We start from the raw sequence: 20,857 nt of genomic DNA on the forward strand, positions 1-20,857 counted from the left end.
AGTACTTTGTGAGTGCTTAGGTGATTTCCTGCACAGCAAGTTTAGCATTTTCTTTTTCAAGTTTTCTTCAACAAAATTGGAACAAAAAAATAAATCAGTTCTTTCCATTTCTGAACTACCTGGCTCCTGTAATTGTTGCTTGCAGGTGTATTATTTATATTTGTCTTTCTTCATAATTCAGCAAAATGTGGAAATTCAACAAGAGTATATTTGACAGAGGTAAAGCACCGCTTTAGGCAAAGCACCGCTTTTGTGTAGATGCCAAAATATATGTGGGAAAGGCTAAACTGCCAGTCTTACAAGGGTATGACATAACACACACATACACTTTTGCTGGTGATGCGAATGGTTCCACTTCCTCTGGCAGGGTGCAGAGAAACATTTACACCTCCGACCGAGCCTGGCGCTGCTGTATGAGATCATCTAGAGGGTACCATATGCCTCTACACCAACTCCACACACGGCCTAGCCAGTGCCATCTGTCATGAAAATGCACTTTTCCACCATGGGCATCACCACAAGTCGTTTTGAGGAGTTCCTTATCCAACCATGACGCACCTCACCTGAGTCCTCCCTCACGCTCCCCTCCGATCTGTCTAGAGTGGCCTGTGCTGTGCTTTCTCTGTTTATTTTTTTGTTCTTATTTTTATTTAATATTAAATAATTGGGGTGTTTGTCGATCATTATAGCTGCTTGAACATCTTGTTTTATTGTAGCTTTATTTCTTAATGAACATGGGACACCGTTGCATTGGATTAATACAAAAGAGTGAGCATGAGGCATTCTTAAAATTTCCTATTACATCAGATTTGTTTTTTTCCTAATGAATAATGCAAGTAAAAATGTGTGTTGGTTGAATCTTAGTGAAAAATAATTTAACAGCAATTATTGTATGTGTAAAAGTTCAGTTACTGTTCAATTATAAAGTGCCAGAACTGCATAAAGTCATTGGGGCTAAACTGACTGGCTAGAACTTTGTTGTGAAGGTCAAGATTTCTTATTCAGCTGATCACACCTTCATAGCTGATAAATTGTATGACTCGTCAGACTTGGTGGTAACACTCGGCAGCCGTGTGCTGTTCACACTGAGGATCTAAAAATGAAGCAAACAGATCAGGCTCGTGTGGTTTCTATTTTTTTCCAAAACTTCACACCTTCCTGACATTTCACCAGGCTTAATGCTCCGCTATGGTACTTTGTAGTGTAGCTGGGGATATGACTAATTACTCGATTCAGTGGTTAAACTAGGTAGCTTTTGGCTAGAAATACTAGTCTGTCAAACTAGTGCCATTACACAGCTTTTTTTTTTTTTTTCTCTTCAGTGAGGCAGTAAATGTTACATTATAGCAGACTCCACTGATGAAAGTCAGTATTTTTGTTTGCAAAAGTCAGAAAATGGAGCACCGACTTTTCTAAGTGTTAAAAATTACTGCTTTAGTCAGCAAAGCCTGGCAGGTTGGAAATGAGGTCTTTCTTTTTCAGTATGTTATTTACTTAAGTAGCAGTGTTTCTTGCACAAATAGGTACATTTAACAGTCATCAGAGGGAAACCCAACCTGCCAACTCGTCTCAGAAATGAACATCTGCTGTAAATGGCACTATATGAAGCAATATTTGTAAGCAAGGTCTGGATGAGTCAAAATTGAGTACTTTGGCCATGATCACCAAAGGTGTGATTAGAGTAAATATGGTTTACAATTTTATGAAAAGAAAAGCTTGAAGAATTAAAGTGAACATTCTTGACTTTAAGCCTCTAAGGCAGCTACTGTAGTGGCAGAGGAAACATTGCACGGATAGAGGGAAGACGGCATTTGTTTAAAGAGCAGTAAATACTGGATGCAAATGTCATGCAGTCAGAGGATGAAGTAAAGGCCTGAATGGAGAATCACCCTGAGAAGTTATGAGTGGAAACATTTTGGATTCAGCACCACAGATCGAAAGGGTGTGGATGGAGGAAAGACAGTTTGCTCTTTTGTATAAAGGCAACTGTCTTGCATTGACACAACCATAATAATATATCCAACACTGCATCTTAGCTTGTCGTTGAATTGAATTAGTGGAAATTATACTAAATGAAATGAATTCTACATCTTAAGTAGTTTAAAATTAGGTTACATGAGATGCATTCAAATGAAGTGAAATACATTTCATTATCTTTTCTTTAATTCAAACTTGGATTGGCACTCGCATTCATTTTTCATTCAACTGTGTTTTTTTTTTCTTCCTTTTTTGGATTTCAACCAGAGAAATGAATAGAAATCTGCACATATTGCTGACTTCTTGAAAGCTTTTGCTTGGCAGCTACTACACCTGACCTGCATGAAACAGAATGTGAACTAACAGATTTTATATCCATAAATATACATTAAGCAAAAATGGTGAAAATTGAATTGATGAACAAACTGCTATGCATGTAATTGAATCTAACCCACTGTACAAACGTGAGCTTTGATTGACTTGGTATCATATATGTATTGTAGGACTTGACAATCAGAAATATGTTGAAACCTTGTCGTGGGCTTTGAGTATTTATATGGCACATTAGCGTTACTCATGCTTCAGTTCACTTGAGCTCTTTTATGCCTTTGTGTCCCAAAACTTGTGCAGTTATAGAGCCATTATCTGAATAATACTCAGCCTAAATTGCATGTTTTATTAAGGCTATTCCATGATTCATTGAGCAGTGAATTTGTAAGAAGCAACGCAGTGATATTTTCTCTCTGTTGCTTTCCCTTTTTGAGTGTGTGTGTGTGTGTGTGTGTGCGTGTGCGTGTTCTCTCCAGTTCAGATCCAATTTTTGCCTACCTTGATTTGGATAGCAGTGCTGTGTAAGACCTGGGTCTTTTGTCATGAAATTCTATTATACTCAGCTCTGTGCGTGATAACTCTCCCATTCTATCAGTGACAAATGTTGGGACATATCTTGCACTTCAATAGAGGGTTGAAAACAGGGGGAAAAGTACTGTACACATCGTGTGCGCATGGGGCCCTTCTTCCTTTTCAGCGAGGGACAGACAAATATTTTACTGTCAAACATGGTTAAAACACGGAAAATGGCCAGACCTCTCCTCGCTGTGCACCTCCTCCCTTCTCATTCACACTGTCCCCACTGGAGCTGCTTCATGCACTTCAACATTTCAAGCGCCTTTTAAGACCACTTTCATCTTCCCCCTTCAGAAAATGAGGCAGAGTCTCTGGTGAAAAGCGCTGACAGTAGCAGTTAGCGTTGAGTAGTGTTGGCTCAACCACAGCTCTTTTTCTTCTGTCTTTGTCTGAAGTATTGAGAGATGAGACGACCCTCTCAGAAGTTGGTCTGTGTGACTGTGTAGACCAGCTGGAGCCCTCGTTGCGTCCTCTCCTCGTTGGTCTGCTGGACAGAGGACACCGAAGCAGCTGCTCATCTATCAAGCCACTTGATGTTACAACGGGTTCTCGCACTTCATGAGAATATGCAGCCTGAGCCTCTGAATTTTGCACTTGTGTCGCTGCCATCTTTGTGCTCTCGCTGCCAGCAATTTCCATCAGAGTCTTTGTCATTTCCACCTCTACTGTTTCCAGTGTAAACATTATGTGGTGAGTGGAGCTGTGCTGAGATTGGGTCTGTTTGGTGTCAACCATTCAGATGGGTGAGCTTGTGGATCACTGTGCGGAGAACAAACACACGGGGGAAGATGTATTTGCTAGCTCACTACCTCATTTTTGACATATAAGCCTATATATGAAAGAGCTGTTTAAGTGGTTCATGTCTTGAGTCTGTGGCTTCCAGATAGACATTCTTTTGAACACACCACTATCTTTTGGATATTTTATGTTTGCTGACCAACAGTGCATACTTAGTAGTACTCGGTCTTTGTGTTGACTGCACAGTGTAGTGTATAGTTTGCAGTAAAAACATGATTGGAGAATCCGTCAGGTCATTGGCTGCAGCTGCTAAGAGACTAATATGAAATATTTGTGCCCAAATGATAAGAAACTGACAAATTTGTAGCTGTTAGCTGTAATTTGGCATGCCTCAGCCTTTTCTCCAATTTCCCTCAAGAATAACTTCTTGATTGCCATCCTACCACTGAGACCATTTCTGATGAGGGTTAAGGGCAAGTCTTTCAGATACAATTCATCCTTTGTCTTCCACTTGTCCAGTTTCCTCAATATTTTTTAAGAACGCACTGCACACCATGCTGAGATGTGCCACATGTTTGGGTAATAGCACTTTGGAAATCACCGTGCTGTTCCAAAAATATTTTATGCCTGTCAGACTGTTATCTTTGGCAGTTTTCCTAGATTCAAATAATAAAATGAGAACAAATTGTGTTTTGGCAAGAGGCTTAAGTGCCTAAAGATACAATTTAAAATGGGTTCTTTGCTAAATTGTCTGTTATGTGTAGAGACAATACTGGTTCATCCCATTTAGAACTTCTAAATGGGATGAGTTACATAGCTCTTAAATTGTGATTGTGAAGTCAAAACAGCATTGGAGTTTCTTATGTATTGAAACCACACAGTGCGCTGTTGCCTTCTTCTTCTTTAGTCACTCTTTTCAGCCTTGTAATGTCTTTGCTTCTTTTTGTTGTCTCTCCTTATTTCTTTCTAAATAGAACTATCCAGTTATATATGTTATATATTATATACGTGTGAAAGTGTCTTGTTTCTTTTCTTCTACAATATGTGTTGACTTTATTCATATTTAAGTCGTAAGTGTATTATAGTATGAGTGTGTTTTGAGTGTTTTGAGACGTACAGTGCAAATAAAGCAACTTTTTTTTTTTTTTTTACTGTACATTTGTTTATTTTTCTTTCCCATATGAGTTTTCTTTTTCATTTGTCCCTTACTTCAGGCTGTTGTTGCTCACTCCTACTCGCAGCTCCTCCTATTTTTAGTATTTCCTAAACACCCCCTCAAAATGTGCCCAGACCTTCTGTAAAATCATCATAGATGGTACCCATTTGCCAGTTTAATCACATCGGAGGGGATAAGTAAACAAAAGCAGGTTGTTAGCTGGAGCCAACTGCAGATATCTGCGTCTCACCGTCTCACTCACTGCAGGGCTCCTGCTGATGGACTGAACAGCTCTCGCCCCTCCATAGTGCTGCTCTGTCACACAGGAAGACAGATGTTAGCCTGCAGTTTTTCACTACCTGCCAAGATAACACGCATAGCACGCAATGAGGAGAGAAAGTGGGGGTGGGGAGGGGTGCAGGGGGGGGCGGGTGTGAAACAAAAGGTTATTAACACAGACACAGCGACCTGCCGACTTGGAGACGAAGCAGAAAACCACCCGTAGGCAGCATGATAGCTGTGAAGACACATGTGCATAAAAATGTCGAGAATTTTCAAGCACAATATGAGCGTTCCAAAATAAACAAGCAGATGCACATTAGGGACCTGTTGTTATCCATTACATTAGCTGGCTCTTAGGTCTTGCGTTGGTTTTAAAAAGGGGAAAAAAAGCAATGCATCTGAAATTGTCTTAACAGCTGTAAATAGGCTTTGCAGGGTAAAGCAGCCTGTCTCTCAAAGAGCTGATTTCTGTAAGCAGCTTAGTGTTTCCACCTCCTCATTACGCACCACAACCTTTTCATGTTGTGGGTGAGATGTGGAATTATTCTTCACACGTCTTCTCTATCGTATTAGGATGATACTAATGTGCCAGTAGAAGTGAGCGTGCCGCCTATCGTTTGTTGTCAGGGCACATCGGGTAAACATGGGGCACCTGGTCATGCCGGAGTTGAAAGTAGTTCGAGCAGATACAGAAATTGTGGAGTAAAATGTGCAAACTCGGCTGTGCTTCGTTGTAGTGAGCTCCAGCCATTAGGTACGTTTCATTAGTCATCAGTGGAATTGGCATTGCGTTCCTCCTGCCCACTAATGCAGCAGCAGATGTCTGTAGATTTTCGAGTTTTTCTCTGCAGTTGTTAATGCTGAAGTGAAGAAATTGTATCAGTCAATAAAAGGGCCTCTCAGCTAGTTAAACTTTTTTATTTTTTATTTTTTTACTCTTTTTCTTTTTTTTCTGGCGATCTTGTCTTTAACCAGTTGATTTTTTTTTTTTTTTTTTGTTAACTGTTTCCCGATGAGCCTCGATACAAGTAAATGTCTTCACACTGGTTTTCGCTCCGAGACGAATGATTCGCCCTGCAGATATCTCCATGGTCATTTAGCACCCATTGCTCCACAACACCATTATCATTATGATCACCCTTCTGCTTGCATGGCAATTAAAAAAAAAAAAAAAGACTGAGAGGAGACCAGGGGCATCTCAAGTTGTCATTAGAGGTGCTGTCCTGTGTCTGAAATTCAGGTGGACTTGTTCTCTAATGAGGACTCAGCTGTCATGCAAGCCGTGACTTGAGGAGTGTCACAAAGAGGTGCCATTGTTGGTCAGGGAAACTGATATTCTTTTTCCACTGAGTAGCACCGAGATACATCATTAGATGCAGAGACACATGGACACTGGGCTTAACCAGACAAGACAGTGACATGATAATTATTTATTTAGTTGTAGCAAACAAAGAGGATAAATGTTGCAGTCTTTGGCTATTTTGGTGTTCAAATCTGTTTGTTAGAGTCTTGTTAGGCCCATATATCTGGTTGAACTGACGTGCCAGTAGCAAGAGGGCTTTTGCCAAGCGCGCTTATGATTTATAAATGTTGGTTGACTTTTCAACCTCAACTGAACAGGCAACATATTCTGCTTAAAGAATTTCAAGACCATTATATGTCAAGGTAGATGCAAAACAGAGAGATTTTATTTTCCTGTCTCTCCTTTTGGTTCACTTGCCATCGCTGCATGAATAGAAAACCATTTAATGTCTGACCTTTTCACAGTCTGGTAGAATTGGGGGAAAAAAAGGTAAAAGTTTAGAGAAAGCGGAACTTTTTCCAAGATAATGTCAGCTTTATCTGCTGCTCTTACAGCCCCATCTTCTAAAAATCTGTATTCCTTTGTTAAAAACAATGATTTTACTGTATTCGATTAGAAATTTGATGGCGCAAAGAAAAATTGTCGAATACTGAAACTGGGAAATTTCATTGTTATTTGACTAGCGTGCTGATTTTAAAGTGTTAGCCCTGTAAGAGACAGGCTGCCCCGGGTGTATCCCAGCCCTGAATGGGATAAGCAGGGATGGATGGATGCATGCCGACCAGTTTATAAAAATCTTTTGCCGTTAACAAGTTATTTATGAGCACAGCTTAAAAAAACAAAAAAAAGTTTGATGATTTGTCTCTGTGTTGTTGTTTTTAAATTAAATTTAGGCTTTAAATGATTCACAAATGATTTCCTTTTCTTTTTATTTACATTTTACATCGCATTCCAGCATTTCTGGAAATGGGAGTCGTAAATGAAATCATTATACAAGCAGTCATTAAACATGACCCGCTCTGTGCACTTGCCCTAATGGTGCCTAAGTGTAATTAAAATAAAATGTGTTGATAAGGCTATTACACTAAGCATTTTACAGAACTAAGCGCTGGCCCTAAATTTGCCTTTTAATACACATGAAAGGTAAAAACCCGGCGCACATATTCACTGTTGTGCTTAAACAATTAGTGAAGCTTATTAGATGGTTTCTTTGTTTCGGATCATTAGTTTCCTGTGTTGCCTATGGCGCTGTAGTAGATTATGAGTCCATTTTCACAATATTACTGATACATAGTTGTGACACAGCCAAAAATCACTGCGGCAAAGTGACTCATAAACTAGAGTCGACAGAGTCACTAGCTTTCTTGACATCAATATGCAGCTGACAGCATAATTGAAGTTATTTAAAGGTACACTATGTGCTTCTAGATGGATGCAAATGGAGGTGCAGATTGTTTTGTTTTTTTCTCCTACTTATCGTAAAATAGCTCTATACTGGGAAAGTATAATTGTGCCTACGCTACTTGTTTTAATGATCCTGTAGACTGACATTTCCGGCCTCTTTTTTTTTTTTTTCTTCTAAAGAACAGATTCCACCTGTTCGACAGCAATCAGCACTGTCTGGCATCATAATCGAGCACAGATGTTGAGGGTTTGACTGCGTTTCTTTTTATTTTTTTTATTTACTGTCTTTCCTCTGGTGTTGATGGTTTTTATCCATAGGAAGGCTGAGACTCAGACTGGCTGTGTTTGATTGTAGCTGTTCGTGGCTTGTGTTTGTTTTCTCCTTACTCCCAAGAGTTTGATTAGTCTTCCCCATTTAGCCGCCGCATTACTTTCATTACAGCACACGAGTGTCGGGGAGGGCCACCCTGATCTTTTTCTCTCTCCTTGCAGATGGTAGCCTCATCTTACTCTCTCCGGATTGGCGCATAGCCCGCATCTGTCCCTTACCAGGCAGCATTCCCCCTCATGGCGCAGCCTCGAAGGCTTAATTAAATATCAGACCAAAGCTAACTGTGCTGTTGGCCGCTCATGAGCTACATGCAGAGGGAGGAGGGTGGGGGAAGAGAATAGCCTTTCAAAGTGCACAGAAAGAACGGGGTGAAAGAGACACAAACTGCAGAAGTAACGTCCTCTTTGCCAGCTGCCTTCACTGGCAAGCGGACTGGGAGTTGATTTGCTCTCATTACTGGGAAATAAGTAAAGCCTGAGGATGATGACCGCATTACTCAAATTGCATACGATGTTGTGCAATGTTAATCTCCTTCCGTGTGTCCCCAAGAAATGGAAAATAAATGAAGATGAAAATCTAGCTCCATTTCTTCACAGAGGGCCATGCATGATACAAATGGAAGCAGTTAGCTGATTATGAAACACTGTCTCCCTCCGACTAAGAAGAGGATTCTCGTTCAGCTGATAAGCAAACTAATATCAGTCTGAGGAGGTATTTTTTTAATTATTGTGGCTGGATAACAGAAAGAGATTATTCACTTAGCCAGTACTGTAAAGAAAACGTACAACAAAGCAACGTAATCAGAACATAGAAAATCTTCCTGTGATAAAACACCCACCTGTGTCACCTTTCAGATGTTTAGAGCTAAATATTGCATTTTTTCCCACTGTGTGAACATCTTGAGCGGTGACTCATCAGCAGCGCTTGCTGGTGTCTTTATTGATTAACTTCAGACACGTGCCCTTGTTTCTGCTTTTTCTTTACAGTTTGACATAAGAAAACTTTGACTTGTTTCAGATTTGTTTTACATTTTATTACTCCTTTTCCATCCTGTCCTCACACTGCTCTCATTATGGACCAACCTTTTTCTCTCAGTGTTAGAAGCCATCTCTTGTCTGCCATACTACCAGCTAATGGTCACACTGCTCTTTCACTCTGATCTTTAAGGACATTGTTATAATTTCCATGCATTTCAACTGAGATTGATGTTTCAGTGTTAAACAGCATTATTTGTAAGATTCTACATGGTGTGTGTGTGTGTGTGTGTGTGAGAGAGAGACCGAGGGAGATGGGAAGAGGCAAGTGCGTCCTTTTTAATCATGCTGTCTTTGTGATTGGTAATACTCACAGTTTATCACATTATATCTGCTTCTTCTGTTTTTCCTCTAAAGTTTTCTCTCATTATCAGCACATTACAGCTTCTGTGGCTATTCATAAATGCTGAAATTGCTTGTATATCTTATTGTGTGCAGATTGGCTTCACTTACTAGTGCAGCAAGAATGAACACATGCCTTGTTCTCACACCATTACCTTCCTTAACATGTCACACACCCTTTTCTTCTTCTTCTTCTACTATATATTTTAGTGTACTTGCTATGACGTCTTATCTTAGTTCTTTACCTTTCTTCACACCTCAATGATGCAACCTCCCTGCTGGGCCACATCCTTGTTCTTTAACTTGCTTCTTTTTTCTATATATTATTTCTTCTTTTTAAAGCAAAAGTCATTTCCTCTGTGCTGTCCCTCTCCGCTGCACATGCCCGCAGGACATGCTTTCTCATCTTGCTTTGAACTCTTTTTAATTTTGTGCAGTAGCAGTTTTTTATTAACATATTTATTCATTTATAACTGCTCTCAAATCCTTTTGCATACGAGCTCACCTTTCATTCTCTCTCCATCTCTTCATGCTTCCGCTTCAACTCTCCCCTCAGCCTTTAACTGTCCTCGCAGAACGGGCCTCACTAATGCAGTGTTAGTTTAATCCCTGTCACCCTGTCCGAGCCTGTATTCCCTGGGTCCCCCCCCTTTCTTTTTTTTTTTTTTTTTTTTTTTTTTTGGTTCTCCTTTTCTTTTTAAACTACAGCAACAGTGAACATGGAAAACATTTTTAGCCCCTCCAGCTTCACCAGGTCCTCGATCTATTCCACCCTTCCCTTAGACGTCAAGAGTTTTTATTTTTTTTAAATGCCATCAAGGGAGGAGCCAAGGTCAAGGTGTCTTCTTAACCACGTTTCAACGCCCCCTTCACCCACTTCCCAACGTGCTGGCAGCCACCTGTCAAAGGTTGAACTCTCCCCACCTAGATAATAATAACCTAACTGTAGACCATCTTTCATCAAGTGTCTCTGATCCATTTGAATAGTGCGGGATTGTGGGTAAGATGCGGAAGAGAGAGCTCAGAGACCACCTCCTGATGCGACTGCTTGGAAGGTGGCAGTGACAGCGAAGGGGATGCTGGGTGGTTAAGTAATTAGGGCAAGGTCATGTTTCCAAACTTCCAAGACTTCCAATGCTTTACCAAGTTTTTATTTTCCTTCTTCCTTATGTGGATCTTTTAATTCTTAAATTTATTATAATGGCAATCACCCCAGAAATGGTAATCTTCTGTCAGTGTGTCCACCACTTTAGCTTATATGTCTTTTGAAATTCAATCACCTGAAATTTGTAGACATTTCTGTTCTTCAGAAGCTCTCCTGTACTGTTTAGCAAAGCCACCAGAATTTTGACTTCTTTGGGAAAGTAGTTCTACTAATACTCTGATAACTCCAAAATGATCATCACAGTTATTTTGATCAGTACTGAGATCGCAGTTAGTGGCTCTACATTGTGTAGTGCTTTATACTTCCGCCCAACAGCAGAAGCTCCCTGGTTAAAATCCCAGCAGGAGACACAAATTCCAGGGAGGTTTTATCAGGAAGGGCGTCTAATGTTAAATAAATAAATATCTGCTAAATCAAATGTGAAGCTACCAGCTGTGGCGACCCCTTTTTGAATAAGAGAGCAGCTGAAAGGAGCTTTATTGACATTATGATTAAGCATGGAGCTAAGTGACAAAAATGCTTTGTAAGTATAACACTGCTTTTTCATCCAGGTTGTGTTCCTGCTAATGTCCCTTCATATTGTTCGTATTTACCATTTTCAGCAGCTGAGGCAGATGTTTTTTTTTTTTTTTTAAATTAGTTTAGTATTTCTTTGACCTTTAAGCTAACACCAGCATCAGGTCAGAGGTTTTTATTTTCCTTTGCTTTTTATTTATTTAAAAAATGCATTTAAGAGATCCAGTTTACCTCAGTGAGTGAACAGGTGATCATATGCCACAAGGCTATAGTGCAGCAGCCCAGGTTCAAGCTGACCTGTGTCTCCTTCTCTCTCCTCTGTCTTCCCACTTTTCTGTCTGTTTTCACTGCTGTACTATCAAATAAAGGTTAAAATGCCCCCCAAAAAACTTTAAAAGATGCATTTATGCTGTTGACAAGTTAAACCACCTGTACTTTTTCTTTAAAAAAACATTAATTAGACTTAAGGGTCCATTGATAAAACTGGTATGTTCTTTACTGGACTATAAACAGATGAATGTCTCATTGGGAGCCCTTAGATCTGGAATGCACTATAATTGGTGTTTAAGGAAGTCTTATCTGAAATGTATATGAAATGATGTTGTCCATGAGTCCTGTTGGGTTGGTGGGAAGGTTAAGACACATCACTGTCTGAGCCAAGTAGAATAACATTAGGTTACAAAAGATATTTATTTTCCACCATCCGGCTGTCTGTAGACTTAATAGAGTTAACTTTGTGATGCATTACAACAGGACCTTAGTATAAACTAAAGTCAAAGTCTTGCAGATGATCACTCTGCTAAGGAATGTTAGCCAGCCTTCTGTTTTCTTCCTCCCTCCTTCCTTCCTTCAATCATATGGACAAATAATTGACAGGCTCAAGGGTGCGTTCAAGGGCATGAGCTTATATCTTAAGTGCTCCGTCTGACTATCTCTTCTCCTCCTTTTGTCTCGTTCCCTCTCTCTCTCTCTGTCTGTCTCACTCTGTTGTTCAGATGCCAAAGAGATCGTGCTGAAAGCTCAGATTCTGGCCGGGGGCAGAGGCAAGGGTGTGTTCGACAGCGGCCTTAAAGGTGGAGTGCACTTAACGAAGGAGTAAGTATGCCCCTACGTGCATTTCACACTGTGAGTTACTGTAGGAAATAGATTGATGTTATTTTCTCCAACAACAGCGGCTTTTACAGCGAGGAGGCTCAAAGAGCTTTCTGAAGATGCTCCCTAGGCACAAAGACACAGTCAGGATTACTCGGGCTGCAAATAAACATTTTTCTTTCTTCCACTGTCTCGTTTTCGAACAACTACCCTCAATTAAATGTTGAAAAAGGGGCTTTAAGGTCGACTGAAGCATTACCCACCCCATTTTCAGTTTCCCCGCTCGGGTTTATTGGGTTTTGTGCTACTATTTTGTTCCTGCTCAGAGTTGCGAAGTGTGATGGATGTATTTCTTCAATGAGGGCTCACTCTGAAATCTTATGCATTTTTCAAAAGGCTAAACAAATCTTAAAAGAGCTTTACTTTGCTCAGGAACTGCATTTCCCTCCACCAAGTTTCCCCCGTATAAAATACATAAATAAATAAGAAAAATGCTGTCTTCTTAGTAAAGGTAGCTACAACTTGCTGCCACCGCAAAGGCAGAAAGGTGATTTATGACAATTGTCCCAAGCATGTATCATCATCACCCTACTTCGGGGTTCGGAAAGGCCGGAAACTTTTTCAAAGTGAGATACAGTGAAGTTCATCGTCCCCAGACAGTGACATGAGTGCACAGTTCACCTTCCTCTCATCTATCAAAGGATGAGTACAACCCCGAGCTTCATTTGTATTCACTTGCAAAAGCAGAGCAGGCTAACAGAAGCAGCCTCAGCATGCGTGCCGCTTTTAAATGGAGAGAAAATGTGGAGTTTGATTCACAGCAATGTGCACGTGTACCCAAAAGCTGTCCTTCATCAGAATATTTTGGACTAATACCGAGAAAGTGCTGAGACATATTTCTTTTCAACCGAACAAAGTTATTGAGAGGGGAAGAAATGCGCTTTCATCTGTAGACCCCTCCTGCTTTTTCCACCTTTATTTTAGAAGTCTTTTTTTATTTTTTGGCTTCATGATAAAGATTTATTTCAAAGAAGTGATATTGTTTGACCTACAACCTCTGTCCTTTAGCCCTGCTGTCGTTGGTGAGCTGGCCAATAAGATGCTGGGTTTCAACCTGACTACTAAGCAGACACCAAAAGAGGGAGTGAAAGTGAAAACGGTGAGCCACTGCAGAGACCCTCACTATATTTTCTTCCCTTTTTTTACCTCATTTCAAGTCATTTTGAGTCCAGTAATTAATTTCTGTCATATTAATATCAGTTTTGTTGTTGTTGTTTTGTGCTCAGTTTTAATAGTAGCTAGCCCCTGATGTTTACTGTTGGGTTGCACTAGCTGGTGTTATGGCTCATTGCATAAATTGAACAGAACCCACTGTGAATTTAAAGTGTCTGGTAAACAACTGTTTCTGTGCGCCACTAACAAGCAGGAATACTATTTTCTCTGCTCGCATGCTGCATGTCGTACCCCCTGAAAACAGACGTTTTCCAGGTGATGAAGCCGTCTCAGTCTGTGGCTTGTTTGTGTGTCCTGCTGCCTTCCTCTTTGTCTCTCCTCATCTCTGTTTCTGTTTCCCCTGTAAAGTTTACGTTGAATCAAATGAGCATCACACATCATTTTTATTGACGGCGGCTACAGAAAATTCAACAAGCTCAGAGTTAACTCGCTGTCTGAGGCAGAAGGCAAAGGCGGATAAAAGACACAAACATATGGCCAAAACCTGGATTAGATCTGAGTGAGAAGAGAAGTGAAAACCAATTGGACATCTATAATCATTGTCTTACCAAGAAAATCTCACACAGCACAGAAATCTGACGTGGCAAAGAGCCGCCTAACGGCTCGAGTACAATAACGGTGTAGTCAGAACCCGGCGTTTCCGATGACAGCCAGAGCTCAGCTGTCAACCTTCCAATGGGAGCACACACCAACGCTCAACCCGTCCTACAACACAGATAAGGGGCAGCACTCGTGTATCTGTGTGGATTTTCACTCTCATAGCTCTGAATGAGAGATGAGGAAACGAGGCGGGACAGATGAGCGAGGCAGAGAAAGATAGAAATAGACTGTGGAGAAAAGAATATGTTTAGTTTGAGAGAAGAAACTGGTATAAGTCAAATGACAGGCAACTTAAAAGGTTGTTTGAGTGAATGGGGAAAACAACTTTCGGACAAGAAGATAGGAGCGCTGTCCGTTAACACGGAGCGCAGAAAAGCCGATCTATCCTCATTCACTGGGCGATAAGGTGGAAGCAGAACATAAGGGCTGTGCATGTTCAAACAAACACCCCTTCTACCAAACCTGCGCCCCATTAACCACCACAGAACTGATAGTTTCCTGTCAAGTCTTTTTTTCAAATGGGCTTCTTGCTTGCTTCCTCCTGCCTCTCTTTCTGAATGAACACACAATTCCTTTCTATTTGCCTCTGTTTCTTTTATTCATAACAGATGACATTTCCTCAGAGCTGTTGCACGTAGATTGGCACAATCTCTGCACTCTGCTTATTTTCTTGTTTTGTACAGCTAGTTGTAAATGCGTTACTTTTAAAAGATAAAGTTAAACGTAAAACATTTTCGGAGTTTTTGTAAATACTGGTCGGAATAAAGGGGAACACAAATGACTTTTTTCCCTTTTTTCCCCCTTAATAATAATGTTTTCTTAGTGATGTCAGATCAGTAACATAGCTACCTTCTTCTATCCAGCCCCTCTGTTTTTGCTTTGCAATGTGCAGGTGATGGTTGCTGAGGCCCTGGATATTACCAGGGAGACATATTTTGCCATCCTAATGGACCGCTCCTTCAATGGTCCTGTCATGGTAGGAAGCCCTCAGGGAGGTATGGATATCGAGGAGGTGGCTGCCAGCACCCCAGAACTCATCTTTAAGGTATAACATTTCTGCTTTTCAGTCATTTCTAAGTTGTCAGTGATTACCAGCTACAAGAATAAGAAAGAGGGGGGAAAAAAACTTGAGAGCAGTCCAAAATTTAACTTCCTTGAATTAGACATCTTACCATGATGCTTGTTCTTTACTGGCACAGTGGAGCTCTTTATAATCCCCTCACCATCTTACTTTAAAACTGATAAAGGTTTTTGTGGGGGGGGTGTTGAAATCATACCGAGTTTCCAGATGGAAGCTGAGATCTGTTCGCACACACACAGCAGAAGCTGACACTGGAGCTTAACATGTGCAAACACACACAGCCTTCGATGTTTTCTTTGCCATTAATGAGATTTTATTTACAGCTTCTCGACAGCACGGCCTCATCGTCGTTAACAGATGTAACCTTGAAGCGTTTACAGATGGCTACCTCCAAAGGTTATATACGTGTATCTTATTTGGCTAATGTGCGGTGTGAAACATCAAGCTGAGACAATTACGTTACATTAACTTCACCAAAGACTTTAGAGTCTAAATGAGAAATGCGGGGTTTTACTATCAAACAAAATGATTAAAATAGTTATTGTCCAGCTGTGTTTGGTGCTACAGACGGTCTGTACAGATGGATGAGATGTCACCAATAGGTGAAGCAGTAATGATGTTGTAACTAGGAGATGGGCAGTGAAGATTAGGCTGCTGAAGTCATGTTTCCTCCCAGATGAAATGCAAACACTTGGGTTTTGCTGAAGGATGATGGTGTCAAAGTGAGCACCATTCAAGTTGATTTTTTTAAAAATAAAAACCTAATTTCCACATTGATACATGAAATTATCATTACTATGAGATTCATAATAAACTGAATCTGCTTCACTACAGTTTGATTTTGCACTTCCACATCTAACCAGCACTTGGAACACAGACGTGCCTCCACAGGAGCGTGCACACAGGTTCATGCCTGGACTTTTGCACTGCTTTGAAATGGATGAGTCTGCGGAGCAGTGACACTGATCCATCATCATCAAAGGAGAGAAAACAGGAGGATATATTAGGCTGCCAGGCTGACTTTTTGTCCTCCTTTATCCTGGAGCTTAATTTGACTGCAGTGTCTTTATATATGGTCTCCTTAACTTTTTGTTTCCCCGCGGGGGTTTCTGTCAGTGAAGAACGTGCATAGGAATAGTTGGTGAAGAGTGCAGAAGAAACAGGTGAGATATTTTAAATGGAAAAAAACTGTAGGTCTGAGGTAAATAAGTAAAGAGCCAGCAAGTCTTATTTATATATGTTCAGCTTCTAATCAGCCACCGTTTCTCTCTGAACCATGTGCTTTTTTGGGCTCACACACTCTGCTTTATGGAGGATGGATAACCTCCTCTGCCAACAATGATGCTATCAGTCATCAGCAGTGCTAAAGGGGGAGGATAGAACGATTTGAATATGGAGCCAATTACCCAATCCTAATAAACACACATGCCCAGAACTTCCCACAGATCAGTCGATGCATTATGCATAAATTACCTGCATGTTATAAAAACCCAGTGGAATGTGGGTAAAGGATCTAAAAGGATAGATCTGGATCACTTTCTTTAACTTTGCAAACTGGCATTGGTCTTGGTGATGGATATGCTCCCTGAAATTTTATTATGTTACGCCATGTTACTGTACTCCTGCTTTGTGCAAGCTATAACTCTGGTGTCTGATTCTGCTTTTGTACAGTTTACGTATTTTGTGGTCTAAAAAGGAAAATGAATGACATGGTTTAGGAAAGGAACAGTTCGTATATGTGCAGATGCTCCACTAGTACCTCAGGGACTGCTTCAGCTACTACAAATAAGCACTCATTAATAAGATAATCATAAGCATTTATAAAAAGTTGAGCCAACAAACATTAGCTGATGAGTGTGATGAGCACTTTTAGATATATTTTTGGGAGGTGTTGTGATCATCTTCATAGACAGCCTATTGCTGTTAGAGAGTTGGTCCATTCTGTGTATAATTATCAGAAATATATTGCATAGTTTATTTAGGATATAGCCTAATGTTTACTTCTTGTCTTCATTTGTTTGTCTTCCTCTGTCTTGCATATTCTCTACAAATCTACCAGGAAGCCATAGATATCTTTGAAGGTGTGAGAGACGACCAGGCACTTCGCATGGCAGCTAATTTGGGTTTCAAAGGAGCTCTGCAGAGACAGGTAATGGGCCCATGGAAGGCTTTAAAGTCACAAAGAAGGATCAGTGATTCTGACATTCATATATATGTAGGCAGGCAGATGCTTGCCCATTCATAAATAGGCCATACTTTGGCTATTATTAGTTTTCCAGAGGCAAGTTGTGAAGTGTCATTATACTATGCTGACTTGCCAGGTGGTTTGTTGTCATACTTGGCAGTGAGGCACAGCACTGTGCCAGGCTTAGGGAGCTTACAGTACTAACGATATCATTATTTGGTAGAACATGGCACACACTGATTTTGTGAGTGAATCATGCGTTAGCCACTAAAACTAATCTCAGTGGGCCAGTTATGATTTTGAGGACAGCGAAACAAACATTTTCTCACCTCTCCCCAAAGTTTTGAGTCATGTTCAGGCATTTGCTCTGAAAATAAAGCTGAGGAAGAACAGCACAGCAGTAGGCCAAGCTCACAGTCTGAATAAAAATGTGTGCTCGGTTAAGATTACTTTAGATCTTTCTTTTTTTTTTTTTTTTTTGCCTCTTAGTCTTAAACCCTATTTTTATGGCAAAATTTCAAGTATTTATTTCTGGGCAAATTTACACAAAGCCACACGTTTTGATTTTTATTCAGATTTTCTATGTGTTTCACATTTCCCGTCACGAGCACTGGAAAAAACAGTTAACTTCTGGTTTGTGTGATTGCTATTGTTAGCAAATCCATGCAGGCTGTTGCCCATATACAGTATAAAAAAAGGCTGAATTGTGTTTGTGGGTTAACAGCACCTTGCCAGGGAGGTGACAGGTGTGTTTACAGTGTCTGTGAGCTATGAAAGGCTTCACAGTGAGGGCCTAAAGCCACTCAGCAGACAGACTTTCAGCCTTGCATGCCATGTCAAGAATGTAAGCCGACGTCACAGCTTTGTGCTGGAAAAGGACAGAAAATCTGCAAGTCGTGTTTCCATCACTGCAGATTGAAGGCAGAGCCGATAAATACCCAGAAACGCCGTCAAGCAGACTAGAGTCATTTGACCGATAATAAATGCAGCTGTACCCTTTCCCGCTGTAGAGAAAAGTCAGATGTTTGTCCAGTATAAAAAGGGCTTAATTTGTTTTCTTTTGCACAAGCTCTGACTGGCATGAGAAATCAGATAACTCAAATTCTAGCACATAGAATAATGAAATACATAAATTACAAAAAAATCAAATCTGCCTTTGTGAAGCAAACTTGATTTGATGACATTTTTATTGCATCCTTTTTTATGGCCTGTTTTTGCTGGATACTGAAAGGAAATTGATTTTAAACAGGGAGAAATAGAAAATTATTGGTTAATTGTGTGCATTGTTAGTGCGCTTCTCCGTGGTTGCTGTTTGTCAGTTGCCAAGCTGTTTAATTCAGAGATAATTACAGCATTTCTAAAATACCTTTACTGTTTTGAAGGAGCTGTGTGATGACGGGAGCTTTGTGCAGATACAATTTTTTGCGCGTCTGTCTGCACTGTCAGACTGGCTTTGTCACTAAAGAAGCAAAACTATAGAGAATTAAAAAGAGGTTCCTTTTAAAAGGAGGATTTCATTGATAATGTTTAAGTACAGTAGTTTTTAATATCCCGTATTCTCACTGACAACATTTGTTGTCCACATTGTAAATATCAGTTGTTTTAAATGCAAAAGGCACATTAGAAAAACAGGTATGCATCGATATGTGTAATCAAGTGAAAGGTGTGCTAACACCAGGTAATTTAACTTTGCCTTCCTTACACATTAATGCCATAAAAAGACACGGTGATGTTGAAGGTGATTTGCCATGTTTTATGTAGCCTGTGTGGGAGGCTGAGCAGCCTTGTCAGGGCTGACTACTCAGAGCCGAACCATCAGGTAATTACTGTCCTCTGTGGACCTCACAGGCAGCAGATCAGATTAAGAGGCTCTATGATCTGTTCCTGAAAGTCGACGCCACTCAAGTTGAAGTCAATCCTCTCGGAGAGACTCCCGAAGGACAAGGTACTTTGTATCATTTTTTAAAAACATACTTGTCTGTATGTTTGTGTGTTTCATGTGTGTCTTTGGATGTGTGCCGTCCTGCTGTCTGTAATTTCTATTAAACATTTTAAACGCAGAACTCAGCATCACGATGCTGCCACATATTAATCACCGACTGCGAGACAGAGGCAGCACTTCGCTCCTCTGGTCTAAATGCATTTCAGAATGTGAAGTGTACTGTAATTGCAACACACTGACATCAGCTTCTTGTCAGCATGACTTTGTCTGGATCAAAATCCAAATGGCTTCAGGGAGCAGAGCTTTCCATATTCACAGCATGTTCATGTTTGTTGATGTTTCCTAGTTGCTGATGATTAACTGAAGGCATATAATCTATCATCAGCAAGTAATGAGGGACTACAAATAGCAGCAGCGGCAGCTTCAGATGCAGCCTTTTAATTTATGGTCGGCGAAGATTAACCACTTTGAGATGTTCTGTGAAAATCTTATGGGCTCTGAGTGGAGCATTAATGAAATAAAGTAAAGTATCATAATTAAAAATATATTGACATAGGTAACTTTGCATGACCGTTTGTAGTTTTTGAATTGATCAGCGTTTATTTCATATTTATTATTTTCATATTTATTTCATATTTTGCATGCGCACAAGATGTTCTGTGTAATCCCAGCAAATCATTTTAGGAAAGCTAACAACAAATAATGCTGTTTATATTTATAAATATATCAACTATAAATGTTAAGATGTCCAAAATAATAGGAAGAAATGGTAGTTCCCAAGTTAAAAACTTTGCATTGGGGAATGCCCCTAAAGCACTTTAAAAACCACAAAAACAAACAACAATTATTTAATTTATCATACTGTTCACTTGTTCTATTCTCAAAGGAATTATTTTCTATAATTGTGTCGTTGTAAACTGGCCTTATTCCAAATGCATGTGCTCAGCCAAAAGTACTTAACTTGGAATATGTCTGTAAGTGTCTCTGAATGGATGAAAGGGAGATTATTAAAAGGTTGAGCAATTATCATCTTCACTCGACAATGTTTATTGGAGTGAAGCTTAGCCTATTACACGCTCAGTCTATTGAAATTAACTTTCAGTAATTATATTCAAGATAAATTTATTGTGTCGTCAAGCAATAAATATTGTCTCTTAACTCTTTGTACTTCGTGTATAAATGATCAGATGAGACACATGAGCCAAATGAGGAACTGTAAAATAGTAATGCTAAATTTTCTAAGAAACAAGCAATGATTAAGGTGTTGGCCTTGATCAACATGTCTGACTTTGTGCTGCTGCAGAAGTAGTTAATAAAAAGATGGGATATTTCAATCATTGAAAAGTGTCTTAGATTAGTAATTTAGAAGTACAGTCTTAAGTCCCCCCTTATTTCTTTATATTTTGCTAGGACAATGGAAAAAGGGGTGCAGTGATTTACTGAAACACGCAAACATCCATGGAAATACAATATATAAGGCAAAGAGAGAGTTAATAAAATTCTACTGAGCTTAAAACTCAACATTTGGTAAGACCAACTTTATCTTGAGCACAGCCTGAACTCTCTAAGC

General features: G+C 39.9%; 1 protein-coding gene across 7 annotated transcripts in view; it reads left to right on the top strand.

Annotated features, from left to right (window-relative positions):
- suclg2 (succinate-CoA ligase GDP-forming subunit beta) overlaps nucleotides 1–20,857 on the top strand; it is a 100,416-nt gene that overhangs the window by 28,855 nt on the left and 50,704 nt on the right. For all 7 annotated transcript variants that reach the window (XR_014800239.1, XR_014800237.1, XR_014800240.1 and 4 more), the window contains exons 3-7: nucleotides 12,150–12,249; nucleotides 13,315–13,405; nucleotides 14,972–15,124; nucleotides 17,220–17,309; nucleotides 19,194–19,290. Coding sequence is in view for 2 of the 7 variants with exons in the window: in XM_084927768.1 (XP_084783894.1) it covers nucleotides 12,150–12,249; nucleotides 13,315–13,405; nucleotides 14,972–15,124; nucleotides 17,220–17,309; nucleotides 19,194–19,290 (531 nt within the window). In the remaining 5 variants the exon portion in view is untranslated. The remainder of the gene's footprint in view (nucleotides 1–12,149; nucleotides 12,250–13,314; nucleotides 13,406–14,971; nucleotides 15,125–17,219; nucleotides 17,310–19,193; nucleotides 19,291–20,857) is intronic.

This window comes from Perissodus microlepis, chromosome 5 (genome assembly GCF_051167445.1).
Source record: "Perissodus microlepis isolate ML-2025 ecotype Zambia chromosome 5, ASM5116744v1, whole genome shotgun sequence".
Lineage (NCBI taxonomy): Eukaryota > Metazoa > Chordata > Actinopteri > Cichliformes > Cichlidae > Perissodus > Perissodus microlepis.